We start from the raw sequence: 15,258 nt of genomic DNA, 5'->3' as shown, positions 1-15,258 counted from the left end.
ATTTCTTGATTAAAACGAGGTTGTGAAAGAGTTTTTGTCACTGACTAACAGTATTTAAATACATTGTGCTATGTTAACTAGTGCTCAGATCAATTACCAAAATGACTGAGTGTCTTCAAAATCCTACTATATATATATATATATATATACATATATATATGACAGATATATTGTCACAAATTTGAAAAAAAATATCACCTTTGTAAGGCCAAGTGTCAAACTACATGATGTTAATTGTGTAAATGAAACCAAACATGCTGACAACCAATGTACTAAATTGTTCCACAGTGGTTTAACTACTGATGGATAGAAAATGAAAAACAATCCACCAGTACTTAAAAGTAAAAAAAATGTTTTTCTATTTTGACAAAATGAGATTTTTGCTGTCAAAGTAAAATCTTCTTCTAACACCCGAATTATTACATGAATGTCTTCAGCATGCTTCACTAGCTCTTTTGACTATAGTATAAGCTTTCATTTAAAAGGAAGAAAGAAGAGTATAAAGGACAGCACATACAGATGAGAATGACAGAATGAGAACTACAGTAAGTCACTTCACAGGCAATCACAACAGTTCATGCACTAGGATCAACAAGTTGAAAGTTTTACAAACTAGGCTTGATCTCCACGAGGTGAGCCACGAGAGCTCCAGAAACCTGACTCCCTCCATTCTCACCAGTCCTCCTCTTACTCCTCCTCCTCCTCTCACTGTCGGATTTTTCAATCTTTGATTTTAAAGACGCTGCCTCTGTTTTCATATCTCTAGCAGGCTTCGTTGTAATGGAAGGCTGGAAAACTTGAGTGGCTTCGGATAAGGACGTGTTCCTTGATGTACTGTCTTCATCTTCTTCTTCTTCTTCATCATCAATGGACACCTCAGACTGCATCTTTTTATCTTCATCGGACAGACGGTCCACCAGCTTTAAAGCCTCACCACTAATTCCCTTAAAATATTCAATAGAATGTTTACATACCTCCCTAAGCTGACTTTGCTTTACTTTAACTGTTGCTGCTGCAGTGTTTGATGTGGTAGTAGATCTTACCTTTAATGGTAATTTAGAAGGAAGTGGTTTGGCATTGCTTCTCTCTACCTGCTCTCGGTTTTGAGCTGTTGAGGTTTTTCTAGCTATGGCTAAATTATGCCTTTGTGTATTTTTTACAGGAATCTTAGACCTTACATCTACATGTGGAGATGAGCTGCTTTGTTTTCTTTTGTCAGCTTTACTATCCTGTCTGACTTTACTCGCTCTAGAGGCTTGGCTACTGCTATGTGGGATGGCTTCTTTTGCTGAGGTAGCCTTTATGGGAAGTTTTGATCTTGCTCTATTCCCTACAGCCTCTGATGACTTCTGTTCTCCATTTATTTTTTGTTTACAGTGTCCATGTGCTGCACCTGTACCATTTCCTGAAGTGGTTTTCATTGGATTAGCTTTCTGCTTGGGACACTTTGGCTCAAAATGTTCATTTAGTACTATTTTACGGGTTACACTATTGGTAGGTATGGTGGATGGATCCAAATTGTTGTTGTTATTAAAATTATCTTTTTGGAAATCATGCTTTTCTGCTTCCCTAACACTTGGTTGGCTAATCATAGTTGTACTTGTAACCTCCTCTATGGGTTCATATTCTAACCCCTGAGCACCTGGCGTCACAGCCTCTATCTTATCTGTCACTTCTCCAGAGATATCTTTCTTCAATGTCATGGTGGAAGCAGAAATCCCCATTTTAATAGGTGCACGCAATTTGGGGTCAACTTTAGAAGCATTAAGAGTGGCTGATGATTTCTCCGGTGAGTTACTACTCGATGTTGCTTCCAGACAATCTCCACTGGCCTGGATGATGAGCTTATGTTCAACTGCTGGTGTTTCTACTTCTCTCTCTATGTTTTTTTCTACAGTTTTGTCCCCTGACTGTGGCTGTGTGATGGCAGTGACTTTATTTTTATCCCCTTCCCCCTTGTCCCCTGACTTCCCTTCAGAAGTATGCTCACCAATCTGAAAAAATTGGAGTCTTTCTTCAACAAAATCCCTCTTGCTCATGTCAATTGCGCCACTGCGAGTCATCTCAAACATCTTCCCTTCATGAAATGGGAAGGGGTTGGGCTCACTAGTAGGTGTACTTTCATCAGTTGGAGTTCGGGCTGGAGTCGTATCTGGGGTTGTTGCTTGAGATCTGTCTTCTACAGCAAGGCCAAAAGGTTTAGACTCATCTTCCTTAGATTTGGACTCAAAAACTTCATCATCACCACGATTATTGGGCCAAGGGTCAAAATCTAGGCTTTTTGTGGCTACTGTCTTAAAAGGGGTTGCAAACTCTTCATCTACTTTGTAACTGAAATATGTGTCAGGAAACACAGTCCTGTCAGGATGCCTGCCTTCCAGAGTAAAAAAATGTGCCCCTGACTTTTGTTCAGTCTTAGTGGCACTTTTTTCAGCTGCTGGACATTTTGATAACAGCTTGTTTTCTTCCGTGCTGATTTTTTCCTCCTCCTCAATAACTTCCAGCTTGCTTTGGCTAAAACACCGGTCAGTCTGTTTCAAAATGCCTTCTGTAGCCCAGATGTCTTTTTTTATTTCTACTGCTGGACCTGCAAGTTTGGAATCACTTTCAGTCAAGCCATCATCTTCATCTTGTAGATCATACCCATCAAGAGAATCGATTTCAGTTGCATCTGTATCATGGGAGAATTCTGCGGTGGTTGCTATGGAACACTCTGTGATAGACTGGTCATTGTTTCCATTTTGTGCAATATCATTCTGGGGAGAATCAAGGCCAAGATCAAACTCATTAGACTTCCCAGTCTCTCTCTTTTCAGATGATTTTTGTTTGATGGCTTCCTTATGGTCATCTTCAGCGTCATTCAGTTTAAACATGTATCTTTTAATTGGAATGGGTTGATATAGGGATTCATCATCACTAGAGTCACTGACATCTTCTCCCGGAGGGATTGGAGAAGGTGGCTGCACTCTTATGACTGGTTCAGCAAGATGACATTTGTCATGCTCATCCTGTAAGTTTACTTCTGTCAACTCCATCTCACTCTCAGAGGAATGGCGAAGCTTTTCTGATTCTGTTTGATCAGCATCTAATGGAGGAGGAGGTGGGAACTCAATGTAAGCAACCCTGTTCCCCTTGGGTCTTTTATTAGAATCCCTGTCTATACTGGGCAACACTTTCTCAATTTTTGGTGGCTCAACAGTAGCCTGTTTTACAGACGTTGATCTAGCTTCTGCCTCCTCCTCCGATTCCTCAGAAACCTCTGGGATAGGGCTGGGTTTACCTGGGATATAAGCTATTAGTGAGTCTGGTGTTTTAGATGTAAACTCGTAACTCACTTCTTCTGAACTAGGTGTCTCAGGTGTTAATGGGCTTTTCCCAGAGCTATCCATGAAGGATACCTGCTCTAATGTGTCATCTTCTGGACTACCTTGAGGAGACGGAAGCTGCTTCTGCTGCCTAGTGGTATAAAAGCCCCCCCTTGTCTCTTGCACTGTTTTACTTTCTTGACTTACAATTTTTTTAATACTTCCTTGTTGCACTTCCCTTTCATACTGCCTCCCTACTTGAACAAAGCTAACATAAACGGGCAAGGTTTTTATCTCTTTTGTTCCTTCAGCTTTTGCCAAAGGGGCAGATTTCACAAAAGTATCACCATGAATGGGATCTAAGTCCCTTGAGGGAGACTCCTTTCCTGGGCTAATTTCTAAAGAATCAGGTGATTTGCTAGGGGACAATTCTGTCTCCTCCACAGGAGGACTTAATTTGGTGTAACCATGTTGCCTGCTGCTAGCCAGACAAAATTCTGAATACATATTTTTATCATGCTCTGTATATTCAAAGTGTCTTGCAGCTCTTTCCTTGGCCATACTGGCATGGGACACTTTAGCTGGCAGTTCATGTCCTGCAGTTTTTATTTGTTCTTGAATCCCATCAAGAATGCCAGCTGATAACATTCTTTTTTCTTCAGAAATTCTGATTGGAATGTGGGATGTAGTCAATGATTCTTTTTTCTTTAAAGTTTTATCCATCATTTCACCAGGGCATTCCCCTTCTCTGACAAGATATTCTCGATAAAGGACTTTTTTGGATGGAGATTTTACAGTCACTTCCTTCACCTCTTTTGAACAGGATCCATTTGCTGCAACAGCGATAAGCTCACTGTCTTTGCCCCTATCTTTTGTCTCAGGATGGTCAATGTGATTTTCTTTCACTACATCCTGGACCAGTACATGGGAAAGCTTTTCTTTTTGTGTTTTGTGGGCAGAGGTCCCAGGACTTTCCCATGTTCTATAGATCTTCTGATCCCAATGCTCATTGGCTGGTGCAGTATCAGAACTTGTGCTGTATGCCAAACCTTTCACCTTCCGCTCTGCAGAAGCATCTGAAACATTGTTACTTGGGACTTCACTTCTGTGTTTGAGTACATCTGACAAAGAAGCATCTTCCGTAGCTTTGCCTTTACCCTGGATGCCTTCTTTTAATTTGCTGGCAGAAGGTTCTCTTTGTAGTGTCAGATTCCCATCAGCAAGGTCAACCTCTTTTGCATGCTTTTCTCTTGCATAAAATTGATAGACTGGGAGCTTGCTGTCTTGTAATCTTTTCACTGGGATTTTAGACTGTGGATCTTGCTTTTTATCCTCTTGAAGCAGCTCCTTATTCTTTGAGCCTATGCTCTGTTCAAACTTAAGCCTAATAGAACTGAGTTTGGACTGTTTCAGTTGAAATCCAGTCGGCAAAGCCTCAGGTGTCCTACTCTTCTGAGCAGTTCCTTTTTGTTCTGTCAACTGCTTACACTCCTCAGTCTGTTGCAGGAGAGCTCTTCTCTCAGGGCTACTTGGCAAACTTGCTGCTTTTCTTTCATCACTTTTTGGGAAGCCCTTTCCACCATAGCTGTAGGGCCCTTCTCTAGTCCAATCATCCTTTGAACTCTGGAAGTCAGAAGCTGTCCCTTTCTCAGGGCTGCTGCTAGTTGATCTGTGGCCAGATTGAGCATCTTTCTCATGTCTTTTATGTTGCTTTTTCTCGGGAGATTGCAGTTCATCATTCAATTTTTCTGTTTTGTCCCGGAAGAACTGTGATACTTCTGTCAGCTTTTCTTCTGCTTCCTTAACAGTCCTGTCCACCCTGTCTTCATACATCAACTTTTCTCTACCTCTGTCTAATCTGTTCTCAGTAAAACGCATCCACATTGCGTGCTTTGGACTACTAACATCTCCGGTATAATGTAACACTGTCACTTTATCATAATGGTCATCCTTAGACCCTTTACCTACACCATTTTCTGATATATCTTTAGAGATTTTGGTGAGGATTTCTTTTGGGGGGGCTGTGGCTATTTTGTCTCTGCATCGTTTATCAGGCCCCTGTGAGTCTGAGCTAAGGGGTAGGATATGGTCAGTAACTGACTCCTCAGTATCAGACTGAGACACATCTAGCTTTTCTGAGAGAAGCATTTTCTCAGCAAACCTGTAAGACTCCCCTCTTAGTTCTGACAACTCATCATCATGGTACTCTACTGAATGTTGACTCAAAAGCTTCAGTGTTTTGTACGAGTCATCAGACATAAGTTGGGCAGAACTAGGGCGACTGTCCTCTTCCTGAGACACTGGAGTGTTTACTCTAGAAGACTCCAGATAAGAAGGAAGTGACTCTTCTGCTGTAAGTTCTTCTTCTTCTTGCTGACCTTGTTCATCGGAACAAGGAAGAGCCTCATGTTTTTCCAAATCACCTCGAGGCAAGTCTTTCTGATAAACATACATTTCTTTCTCAGGATGCTTTTTTGTTTCTCTAATAATGACTTCAGTAGGTTCAGCCTCATTACCTTTTTCAATATGGACCTCTATTATACGCTCCAGTTTGGGTTTCATTTTGCTGTCCTTCTCTGTAAGTTGTGGAGAAATTTCAGTAGACTTGCTAGCATCTGGTGTTACTGAAGACTTATGTTCAAACAGACCTGCCAACTCTTTGGAAGGGTCACGTCCTGACTGAAAAGCTTTCATTATATCATGGACAGACATGGTTTCCTCAATTCTTTCTGAAGAACTCTCAGTGCACGGAGGCTTATGGTAAACCATTCTGGTTGTAGTAGTTATATGAGTTTCTTCTTTCACTCGGACACCTTTACTAAGAACACTCTTGTGCTCATCATCTTCACTATTGGCTTTCATTTGAAAAGCTTTCATTTTCTCTTTGATAGAACCTCCATTTGGTCGGACTTCCAACTCCATAAAAGTGGGTGCTATTTTTGTTGGCGGTGGCTCTTCTGCTTGTGGTTCAGGAACCTCTTCTGGTGAAGGCTCATAGCTACGAATAACATGAACCACCTCAGTTCTTGTCTCTGTAATGACAGGAGGAATGGGTACATCATGGAAAAGTGGTTTGGGTCCTGTGCTCTCTGCGCTTTGTGGGGCTGAAGGAGTTTTCTCACTTCTTGTCTCAAAGCCACTGTCGGATAAAGGACTTTTGTCTTGGTCATGTTGGGAAAAGTCATCTGGAGATTCCAAAATGGTATCAGTTCCAAAAAAGGAATCTGCAATTTTACACAACTCCTTTTCTGAAGTAGAAGGCCTCATGGAGGCTGGAGGCATTTTAAGTTTATGTTCTTGCAATGCAATGGCTGGCTTTAAAACTCTTTTTTGTCTTTCTTCACCTTCTCTTTTTCCTTCTTCAAATTTGTACTTTAAACTCGCCAGTGAACTGCTACCAATATCGTTTGTCAAATAATCAATGACTTTAGTCAAGTTATAATCCTTTTCAGATACAGCCTTTGCTTTAATCTGCACCTTTTCAGGAATAGATATAGGAGGACATGTCATGCCTTGCCGTCTTGCTTCATCAATCTCATCTGCACTGAACTCTACCCATTCATCCTCAGATGAGTGTCCTTTATCACTTTTGGATAGCTTGGTTGATGCTTTATTTTCTAAACACACATCTTTTTTCAGTATCTCACTAACTTTTACTAGGTCCTCTTTTACTTTCTCAACAAGTTTAAAAGGTTCTTCATCATCTATTCTACCCTCTTTTGTTAACTCTGGCTGGAATGCCTTGTCCTCCATTACATCTGTCTGCAATATTGCTGTCATTCTTATTAGGTCCTCTTTCATGTCAGCCACATCTTTTAATATCTCCTGACTAGAAGATAAAGAAGATGGTGTAGACAACTTAAGAGCAGAGGGTGCTAAAAACAAGGATGATTTTACAGGAGATGAGGTTCGATTAAAGTGAGGCTGTGTGCGTGTCTCTGTAGTCAATGTTTTAATAGGCGATAGCAATGCAGCTGCCGATTTTGTAAGGGAAGATGATTCTGGGAGCTTCTTTAGTGCTGGTTCAGACAAAACATTGACTACAGAATATACTGGCACTGTGATTGTTGATGAAGTTACTGACGAGGTAGTTGCTGATATTGACCCAAGAGATGTGTACAGTACACCTGCAGAAGGAGTTCTTATTGACTGAAAGGCTGATGGAGTTGAAGACACATGTGACCTGAGTGGAGAAAATGGCATTGCAGTAGTGGTTGGAAACATTTTCTCAACGGCATCAGTGGCTGCGTTAACAGCACAACTTGCAGAACTGGCTGCTGCAGTAATCTTGTCTTGAAATGCGGCAGTGGCTTTGGATCCATTGATTAAACTGGCAGGGGATGGATATTTCAAAGGTGACATGGATCCGTTAACCATTGCTACCTCTGTATGCCCAACTGTGTGTTTCGCAGGGGATGTGAGGGATGAAGCCATCGTGACTTTAGATGATGAAAGAGCATCAACTGCTGACTTAGCAGGAGACACCACTGATTTTAAAGGTGAAGATAAAAGCGGTGATGCTGATGTGATGATTGATTTAAATGGCAAACTTGAAGAATACATGTTAATGTTCGATTTGGGAGATGCTGGAGGCGTCATGGTAATGGATGATCTCTCCAAAAGAGACCCAGCTGTAGTCACTGGAGATGTCCGAGAGGGGAATGCGGAAGCAGATGCCAGCCCTTTCAAACTAGTGGCTTCTGTGACTGTGGGAGCTCTGACGAAAGAACCAGAAGAGACTTGGATATTGTATGGAGACTGCGAAACCACGGTTTTTATTGGTGAGGAGATTGTCCGAAATGATCTAATTGGAGAAGCTACATCACTAACAGATTTAATTGAAGATGTAGTGGAGGCTCCTAATGTGGATTTGATTGGTGAAGCAGAAGAAACAGACCATATTGATTTTAATGGGGAAGCTGTTGGAGTGTTAGAGGAAGAGCTTGATAGGGAAGTGAAGCCTGATTTGGTTTGCCCAGGCACAGTAATTGGTGCTGTTGTCCATGACTGATAGGGTCTTGCTGAAAAGAATGGCTTGTATGAATAGGTAGTAGGTAGGGATCTTGCTGCTCCTGCACTTCGTTCAACTGTTTCTTAAATTGTTAAACCAAAAAAATATAACGTAAAAATCAACAAAAATGGTTGAAAAACAGAGAGACCAGAGAAGAAAATTGGTCAGTAAACGTTGTAATATTACAAAAAAGCAAGTACAACTGTTTGTATGAATTAGAATGAAGTAGGTAAAATCAACAGCTGAACAGGAGGGTAAAAAATAGGAATGAGCCACGGAATTATGATCATAAATTAAAAAAAGAAACAGAAAAACAACATGAAATGGAAGACAGAAAAGCACAAGGCAACCAAGTCTGCAAACAATGAAAAAACAGAAAACACCAAGAAGGAGTCCATTATGATCCAAAGTAATAGCCACAACCAAAAATTCTTCTCTTACTTCCTATTGACTTTCTGATGTGCTAAATTTGAAATATTAAATATCTCAGCTCAAGTTTGCCTGTTATCATTATGCCTTTGCTTTGTGCAAATATCAGAATTGTCCTTTGGGAAATTTCTGTCATTATATCCTTAGCAGTTTCATTAATACATTGTATAATTGTATAGCAGTCCAGTTAATACAAAACAGTATAAACTTGTGCAAATAACACTGAGTAGCTAAAGTCTGTTTTGAAAACCACTCTGAACTATTTCATGCAGAACCCAAAATACCTTTAAAGTGACAGGCAATTGATGTGCAAATTGTGAAGCAACGGGAATAAAGTCAAATCACTCTCTCTCCCATGCACATTTCGTATATGCTTCACGCTCACAAAGCCAATAAGAGCAAGAACTTTTCTAACTCAAGAATTAAAAGAAACACTTCCCATTTTGCATTTGTTGGCTTTCATGCGGTATCCCTTTTACTTGGTCAAACTTAAAAGAAAAAAGCTTCACATGAAATGGCTTTAATAAGCATTTGTCATACACAAAAAATGGGAAATACAGTTGATGAAAAAACGTGAGCAAGCAAAGCAACCAAAATTTTATTCATGCAGAGTTTATCATGTCAAAACAAGCACATGGAATAAAACACTCTGTACAGTGTATTTATGCAGAATACATAAAAGTTCAAAATCTTTCCACAAGAGGCGGTTTAAAAGAAGAGTACACTTTTTCTACAGGAAACAATGTCTTTGTACCTTTTAAGGACAGTTTTCATAGCAATTCAAAGACAGGCAAGTGGCTACTGAAGAGTGCAGCTTGGAAATGCTTATTTAAAAATGTAAATACCTATTACTTGTGTTTATAAAGATAAATGGTTAAACTTAGTGATTACTACTTATTTAAAGAATAATCATGTGTTACTATAGGACTGTTTTTAGGTAACATTAAAATACACTATAAAAAATATAAAAGGGGGCAAAAAGAACTAAAAGTTTCCCAAGACTGTAATGTTTTCAGAGTGAAGAATAAATGTCACTCATTAGAAGACAAAAATAATGCTGCTACCAACTGCTATATTACTTTCCCAAAAATATAACCATTATGCCCCCATTACTACCTAAAGTAATTGTCGGGAGCAGGCCTTTGCCACCTGAGATGAGAGTGAAGCATTGCCATGGTTTGCTCCCTATTCCTGTTTGCTTGCTAACCAGCTGGCCACTGCTGAATCCAACCCTCCCATTCAGAAAGGAGGAGCAATGGTGGCAGGAGTGATAGAAGCAGCAGAACTCGCAGTTGTGAGGATGAAGGCAACAGTAACCAAAGCACTGACACCACCACTGAGAGCCTGGTTCTGTGAGAAGGGCAAAAGTGTCTATAAAAACTGATTTCTCAAGACCCAGAGCCAAGCACTCATAAAGCTCCCGCATTTGTCACCAAATTTCTCCTTTGTGAGTGAGAGGAGGTTTATATGGGTGTAAGTTGGCTCTTAGGTAAGAGAACAGAGTAAGGAAAGACAACGTTGCCACTGTCAAGAAAAGTAAAAAATTTCAGGATCTGGAGAGCTATGTTGCTTAGCGGGAAAGGGCCTGCCAGGAAGAGACAAGGAGTAACAAATTTGCCACCACTAGCACCCAGCCATCTGAATTTATTGCCCCAGTGAAGCCAATAGCAGGATTGGCCCTGTTTTTGATACCAGTTTAGTCCCATCCTGTTTGCCCATACTTTTAATAGGAAACTATTTGTTTGACTTAATTTATCAGTATCACTACTGCTGCTTGGAAAGTGTTTTTTAATCTGTTTCTTCAGACCACTTGTTGTTATCAGTGAGTCCCCTGTTTTTCATTCTATCAATTTTGTGAGCTGCCTGGGGAGTATTTTAGTAGAAAAATACTCCCCAGTTTATTTGATATAATATATATAAATAATATATATCAAATAAACTGAAGTCACTGACTAGAACAGTCAGCTCTAGAGCGACAGGGGCATGACATCACCAGTATCTTTTGATACAGGAATAACAAGTTTGTAAGTTACCAGTAGTGGCCCTCCTTCTTGAGCCAGAGGCCCAGCTTCATCTTATCAGAGAAGCCTCCAGTAAAGTGGAAAACCTGGTCTTGTCGATAAAGAACTTGAAATAAATTTAATACAAATGTTTTAGAAGAGGTGTATGAGTTTGGCAATAGGGACTGTTGCTGTGAAATCCAAGTTGCTAATCATTTTGGCAACATGAACTCCTCCAGTGGAATCAGAGCATTCGCTGTATGGACCTTATCACACAAGCCACTTACCATGCTGGAATCGTGGCCCAAACACTTCAGAAGCATGGAGTTGGGATTGCTGGTTGTGCTTCTGAAGCATCACTGAAACGCGTCCTGCTCATTTCCCATCAACAAATCATTCATGGAGAAGCCATTTTTGTAATAATGGAATCTTCCGTTATTGCAAAAATGGCTTCTCCGCAAACGATTCGTTGACAGGAGAAAAGCAAAGTGCCTCAATGACGTTTGAGAAGCGTGACCGGTGATCTGAAGTGTTTGGGCCACATTTCCAGCACGGTAAGTGGCTCGTTGATAAGGTCTCATGTGCAGTTCTCTACTGTATGTTTAGACTACATATTTGAATCTCAGTCTTGTGTTTGGTCTGTCAGTATATTATTTCCTGTGTGGCTCATGATGAGTTTTAACCACCTTGCCTCCATAAAAGGTAGGAGAAAACCCCATCTTTGTTTGCTATGGAAACAGAGATCCCATACCATTGAACCTTCTGGTCCATAGATACTTCAAGAGCTGACATGGAGCTTATTAGTCCAAATTTCATGAGTTGACTGTGCACTTGGATAACTGAATTGGCTTTCCAAATGATATCAAATGCAACTTTTATAGAAAAAATGTCTCTTTTTTGTGAGAGATCAGTTTACAGTGTTAGTACATTTGTTAAGAAACTCACTCATTCCAGGCTCAGTCAGATAGCTGTAGCGCTTACGTAAAGCAAGGGATACAAAGTTCTGGCGCCGGTCCGTTTTCTCCGTCTGCAACAAAACATATTTCTTTTTGGTACCATTAAGTTAACTCAAGCTGTCATCTTGAGCAGATTTCTTTCTATCTCTCTGTTTAATGATGTACTGATATCTCACTTTTCCAAATTTTCAAGGTGGTAGACAGGATATGCAAATACTTGTATAAAATAAAAAGGGAAAACTACCACAACTGCATCTTATGCTCATGCTTTTAGATCTTTTAGAGATCTAACTGTATGTGCAATAAAATGGGCTATGAATCCACATGGAGAATTGAAGAGGGGAAAGGAACTTGCTTGTAACTATCTTGTCCTTCCTCACTATTGTGCTTGAATCTATCAAACATTCTGTAGGGTAGATCATTGTGAGGCAAAGTGACTGTCCCAAGGCCAACAACCCATGTTCCTAATGGCTGGATGTGCAATAGAGTCCACTTCTCTCACATCCAAGCCAAGTATGTCTCTCTCTGCTATAGCAATTATAGCTACATTTTCGACAAACTGGGTTTACATTATATCCTACTCTATCTTTGTTTTCAGTTTTCCTGCGTTTCACCACTCGTTCATACCTCTTCTCAAAACTTACACAAACAACCAGGGCTAGATTTGAGGGTAAATTTACTCCCATGCATTTATGGCTTACAACTTAAGATGTACGGTGTCATGGATGAATGAATATGTAAGCTGCTATTTCATTGCAAATACATTTTGGAGAGGAAATGACCACTTGAGCAGGTATCTTAGGGTGCTCTGGGATTCAGTGAGAACATGCATTGGATGCTTTGAAGTCAAAGAAAGTCTTGTGACTTGGAACATAATAAGCAAACTTTTGACAGGCCAATGTCTATTAGGACGTCTGTCTATCCTAACCTACAGGAGAAACACCATTTGGCCTTGCAGTATCTGAGAGATTCTGTGGTCGCTTTAAAACAGGGTCTCCTAGATTCCCATGTAAATCTATTCATTCTTAGGGAAGTGAAGAGAGAGAATAAGTTATGGAAGGTAGCATGAGCCCAGGATTGCTCTCACTATCACCCCAGAACAGCTGTCATTCAGGTTATGAAACAGATGTGTATATATTCTTTTTTAAAAACACAGGCACATATTTTTAAGACATAGATATTAAGATGAATGCTGGTAAAACATAAGACTAAAAATGGCCTCAGCAACTTGTTAATCATGTAAGATCTGACCAGGAATTACATCATTCACTCATTTGATTATGCTGACATAAGCCATTGTTTTAACTGCTACGATTTTGCCCATTCCCATGATATGACATTTTCCTCATGATTTATTTAATTTATATCCTGCCTTTTCTCCTTGCAAAGAACCCATTACTGTAATCATTTCTAGCTACACATACAAGCACCCAGACAAAAGGCTAAAGTTACACACACCAATATAGCCAAAACATAGGGGAATAAGTATTTTCTCCAAATTAATACATAAACCACAGTGTACACTTACTTTGAAGTAAGCACATAAAGGACAAAAAAGGAATAGAAGTGGATTCTTTGTTTAAAAAAATATGCACAAATGCAGAGAGGTGGATAGAAAGTAGGATACAACTGTTAACTGATAACGTGTACCATGAGATTTTATGTGGGTTTTTAAAATCTTTATTTAATAAAGCTTACAGAAGCTTGATTAGGTATTTTATGATATAGATTAGCTTGAAAATAAATAAAAATCAGAGTTATAAAATAATTCAAATCATCATTTATTTCTAACATACTTATTTCATTTATTTCCCTTCTCCTTTTGTGTTGTGTCTTTTTAGATTGTAAGCCTGAGGGCAGGGAACAGTCTGTTATCCCCTCTGTTGTAAGCCGCCCAGATTCCCAGTGATTGGGCGGCATATAAATAAATCCTATTATTATTATTATTATTTTAGGCATTATATAATGGGAATGCTTGTGCAATATCTAAGAATATCCTCTAAACCTTAATTATATTTTTATTGACTTTATTGAGAAAGTGGAACACATGCTTACTTTCCATCTCTAAAATTAGGGGGACTCTTAAGATGCTTGATTTTAGCTGGATAATGCTTTAATCTTTTTAGACAAAGTTTAATCTTTATCATGCTTCTTTAAAAGAGGGCATAGTATTCACGGACTGAAGAAAATAGTCATAAATATATCAAAGAAAATGGGAACAAACAAAAAATGCCATTGTGCATCTACCTCCCTCTGCTAAGATGCGAGTGGCTTGCCATGTCTAGCCAGATGCCCTTGTTTTAAGCAATCAAAAGTGCATTAGTAATTGTGAAAACAACTGGGCCTTGAATATATGGGTATTAGAATTTGAGAGGGCTTCACCTCCCTGCATTGGAACCAGGAGGTGAGGTGAACACTTCAAGATAATGTGGTTTGCTGACTGCACTCTCTATTAAAGAGACTTAAAAGGAATATTTGAAGGATTGGGACCAAACAGAAGTAGAAGGAATACAGACATCAATGCTGTCCCAAAAACACTAGTATAAGAGCTTGCACAAACTTCATAACATGGAGTAGGTTTATGCAGAAAATTAGTGCTGGATTTAGTTTTACTTGTCTTGGGCCAAATTCTATTGTAAGTTTGTGAAACATTCCTTTTATGAGCAGAAAACAACATCTGCATGCTGAAGGGCAGCTTTGGATCCAACTGGCAATTTTCAAGATGTAGCCACTCAAATTTATTACTTAGACATTATTGCTTGGTTTTATTCAGGTAAATGAATGAAGGAAAATGATTAAATCTCTGTGTAAGCAGTGGTGGTGTCCTCTCCAGGCCCCTGGTGTTCAAACTACTCCTGTTAAGAGGAGAAGCAGGATGAATGCTGAGAGTTTTATATAAGGAATATAAGGGCTTCCTTTTATGTGAAATAGCCAGGAAAGGGAAATAGCATATTCCATTTAAGGCTGGGGTGGAAGGATGAAATGGGATTCCTTCTCAAATGTTCTGCTCCATAAGCTCCATGCATAGAAGAATGAGCATTGTACCCATATTGTTGTAAGTACTACCTTAAATTTCATCTCATGCCTACATTTAAAAAAAATGGTAATGAAGTATACACAAACATACAATTTAATTCAGTTATTGTATTTATGTGCTACTGAAGGGCCCTAAAAACCCTAAAGGCACCAGATCATATTTGATCTTGGAAACTAGGCAGGATCAGCACTTGTTAGATTTGGACGGGAGACGACTAATGAATCCCAGGTGCTGTAGGCTATATTTCAGAAGAAGGAACTGGCAAAACAACCCATGAATAATAATTTTTAAAAACCTGTGAAATTCATGGGGCTGCCCTAAGTCGACAGGCGACTTGAAGGCACACACACACATGCACACACACACATGTTCTACTATATTTTTTATTGGATACAACTTCTGATTCTAATAAAAATAAAATAAAAGACAATGTTTATATTACCTCATCCTCTTGATCTGACTCTGTTTCCTTTTGGTCCAAAGATGCATTGCAGAGACAAGGAATATTATAATGGACAGC

The 15,258-nt window shown here is 39.5% G+C and overlaps 1 protein-coding gene across 5 annotated transcripts in view; it reads right to left on the bottom strand.

The window, feature by feature from the left end:
• LOC149318843 (ankyrin-3-like) overlaps positions 1 to 15,258 on the bottom strand; it is a 287,610-nt gene that overhangs the window by 21,252 nt on the left and 251,100 nt on the right. For 3 of the 5 annotated variants that reach the window (XM_089510548.1, XM_089510550.1, XM_089510551.1), the window contains one exon: positions 11,691 to 11,772. In XM_089510548.1, the coding sequence (XP_089366674.1) occupies positions 11,691 to 11,772 (82 nt within the window). Of the gene's footprint in view, positions 1 to 676; positions 8,393 to 11,690; positions 11,773 to 15,180; positions 15,208 to 15,258 lie in introns of all 5 variants that reach the window. The other 2 variants (XM_089510546.1, XM_089510547.1) reach the window with 1 other exon arrangement.

The sequence above is a fragment of the Sceloporus occidentalis genome, unplaced genomic scaffold (assembly GCF_023333645.1).
Source record: "Sceloporus occidentalis isolate IW3139 unplaced genomic scaffold, rSceOcc1.0.p SCAF_2, whole genome shotgun sequence".
In the NCBI taxonomy this organism is placed as follows: Eukaryota; Metazoa; Chordata; class Lepidosauria; order Squamata; family Phrynosomatidae; genus Sceloporus; species Sceloporus occidentalis.
Note: the sequence above shows the minus strand (reverse complement) of the source record. Positions and strands in the feature narration are given on the sequence as shown.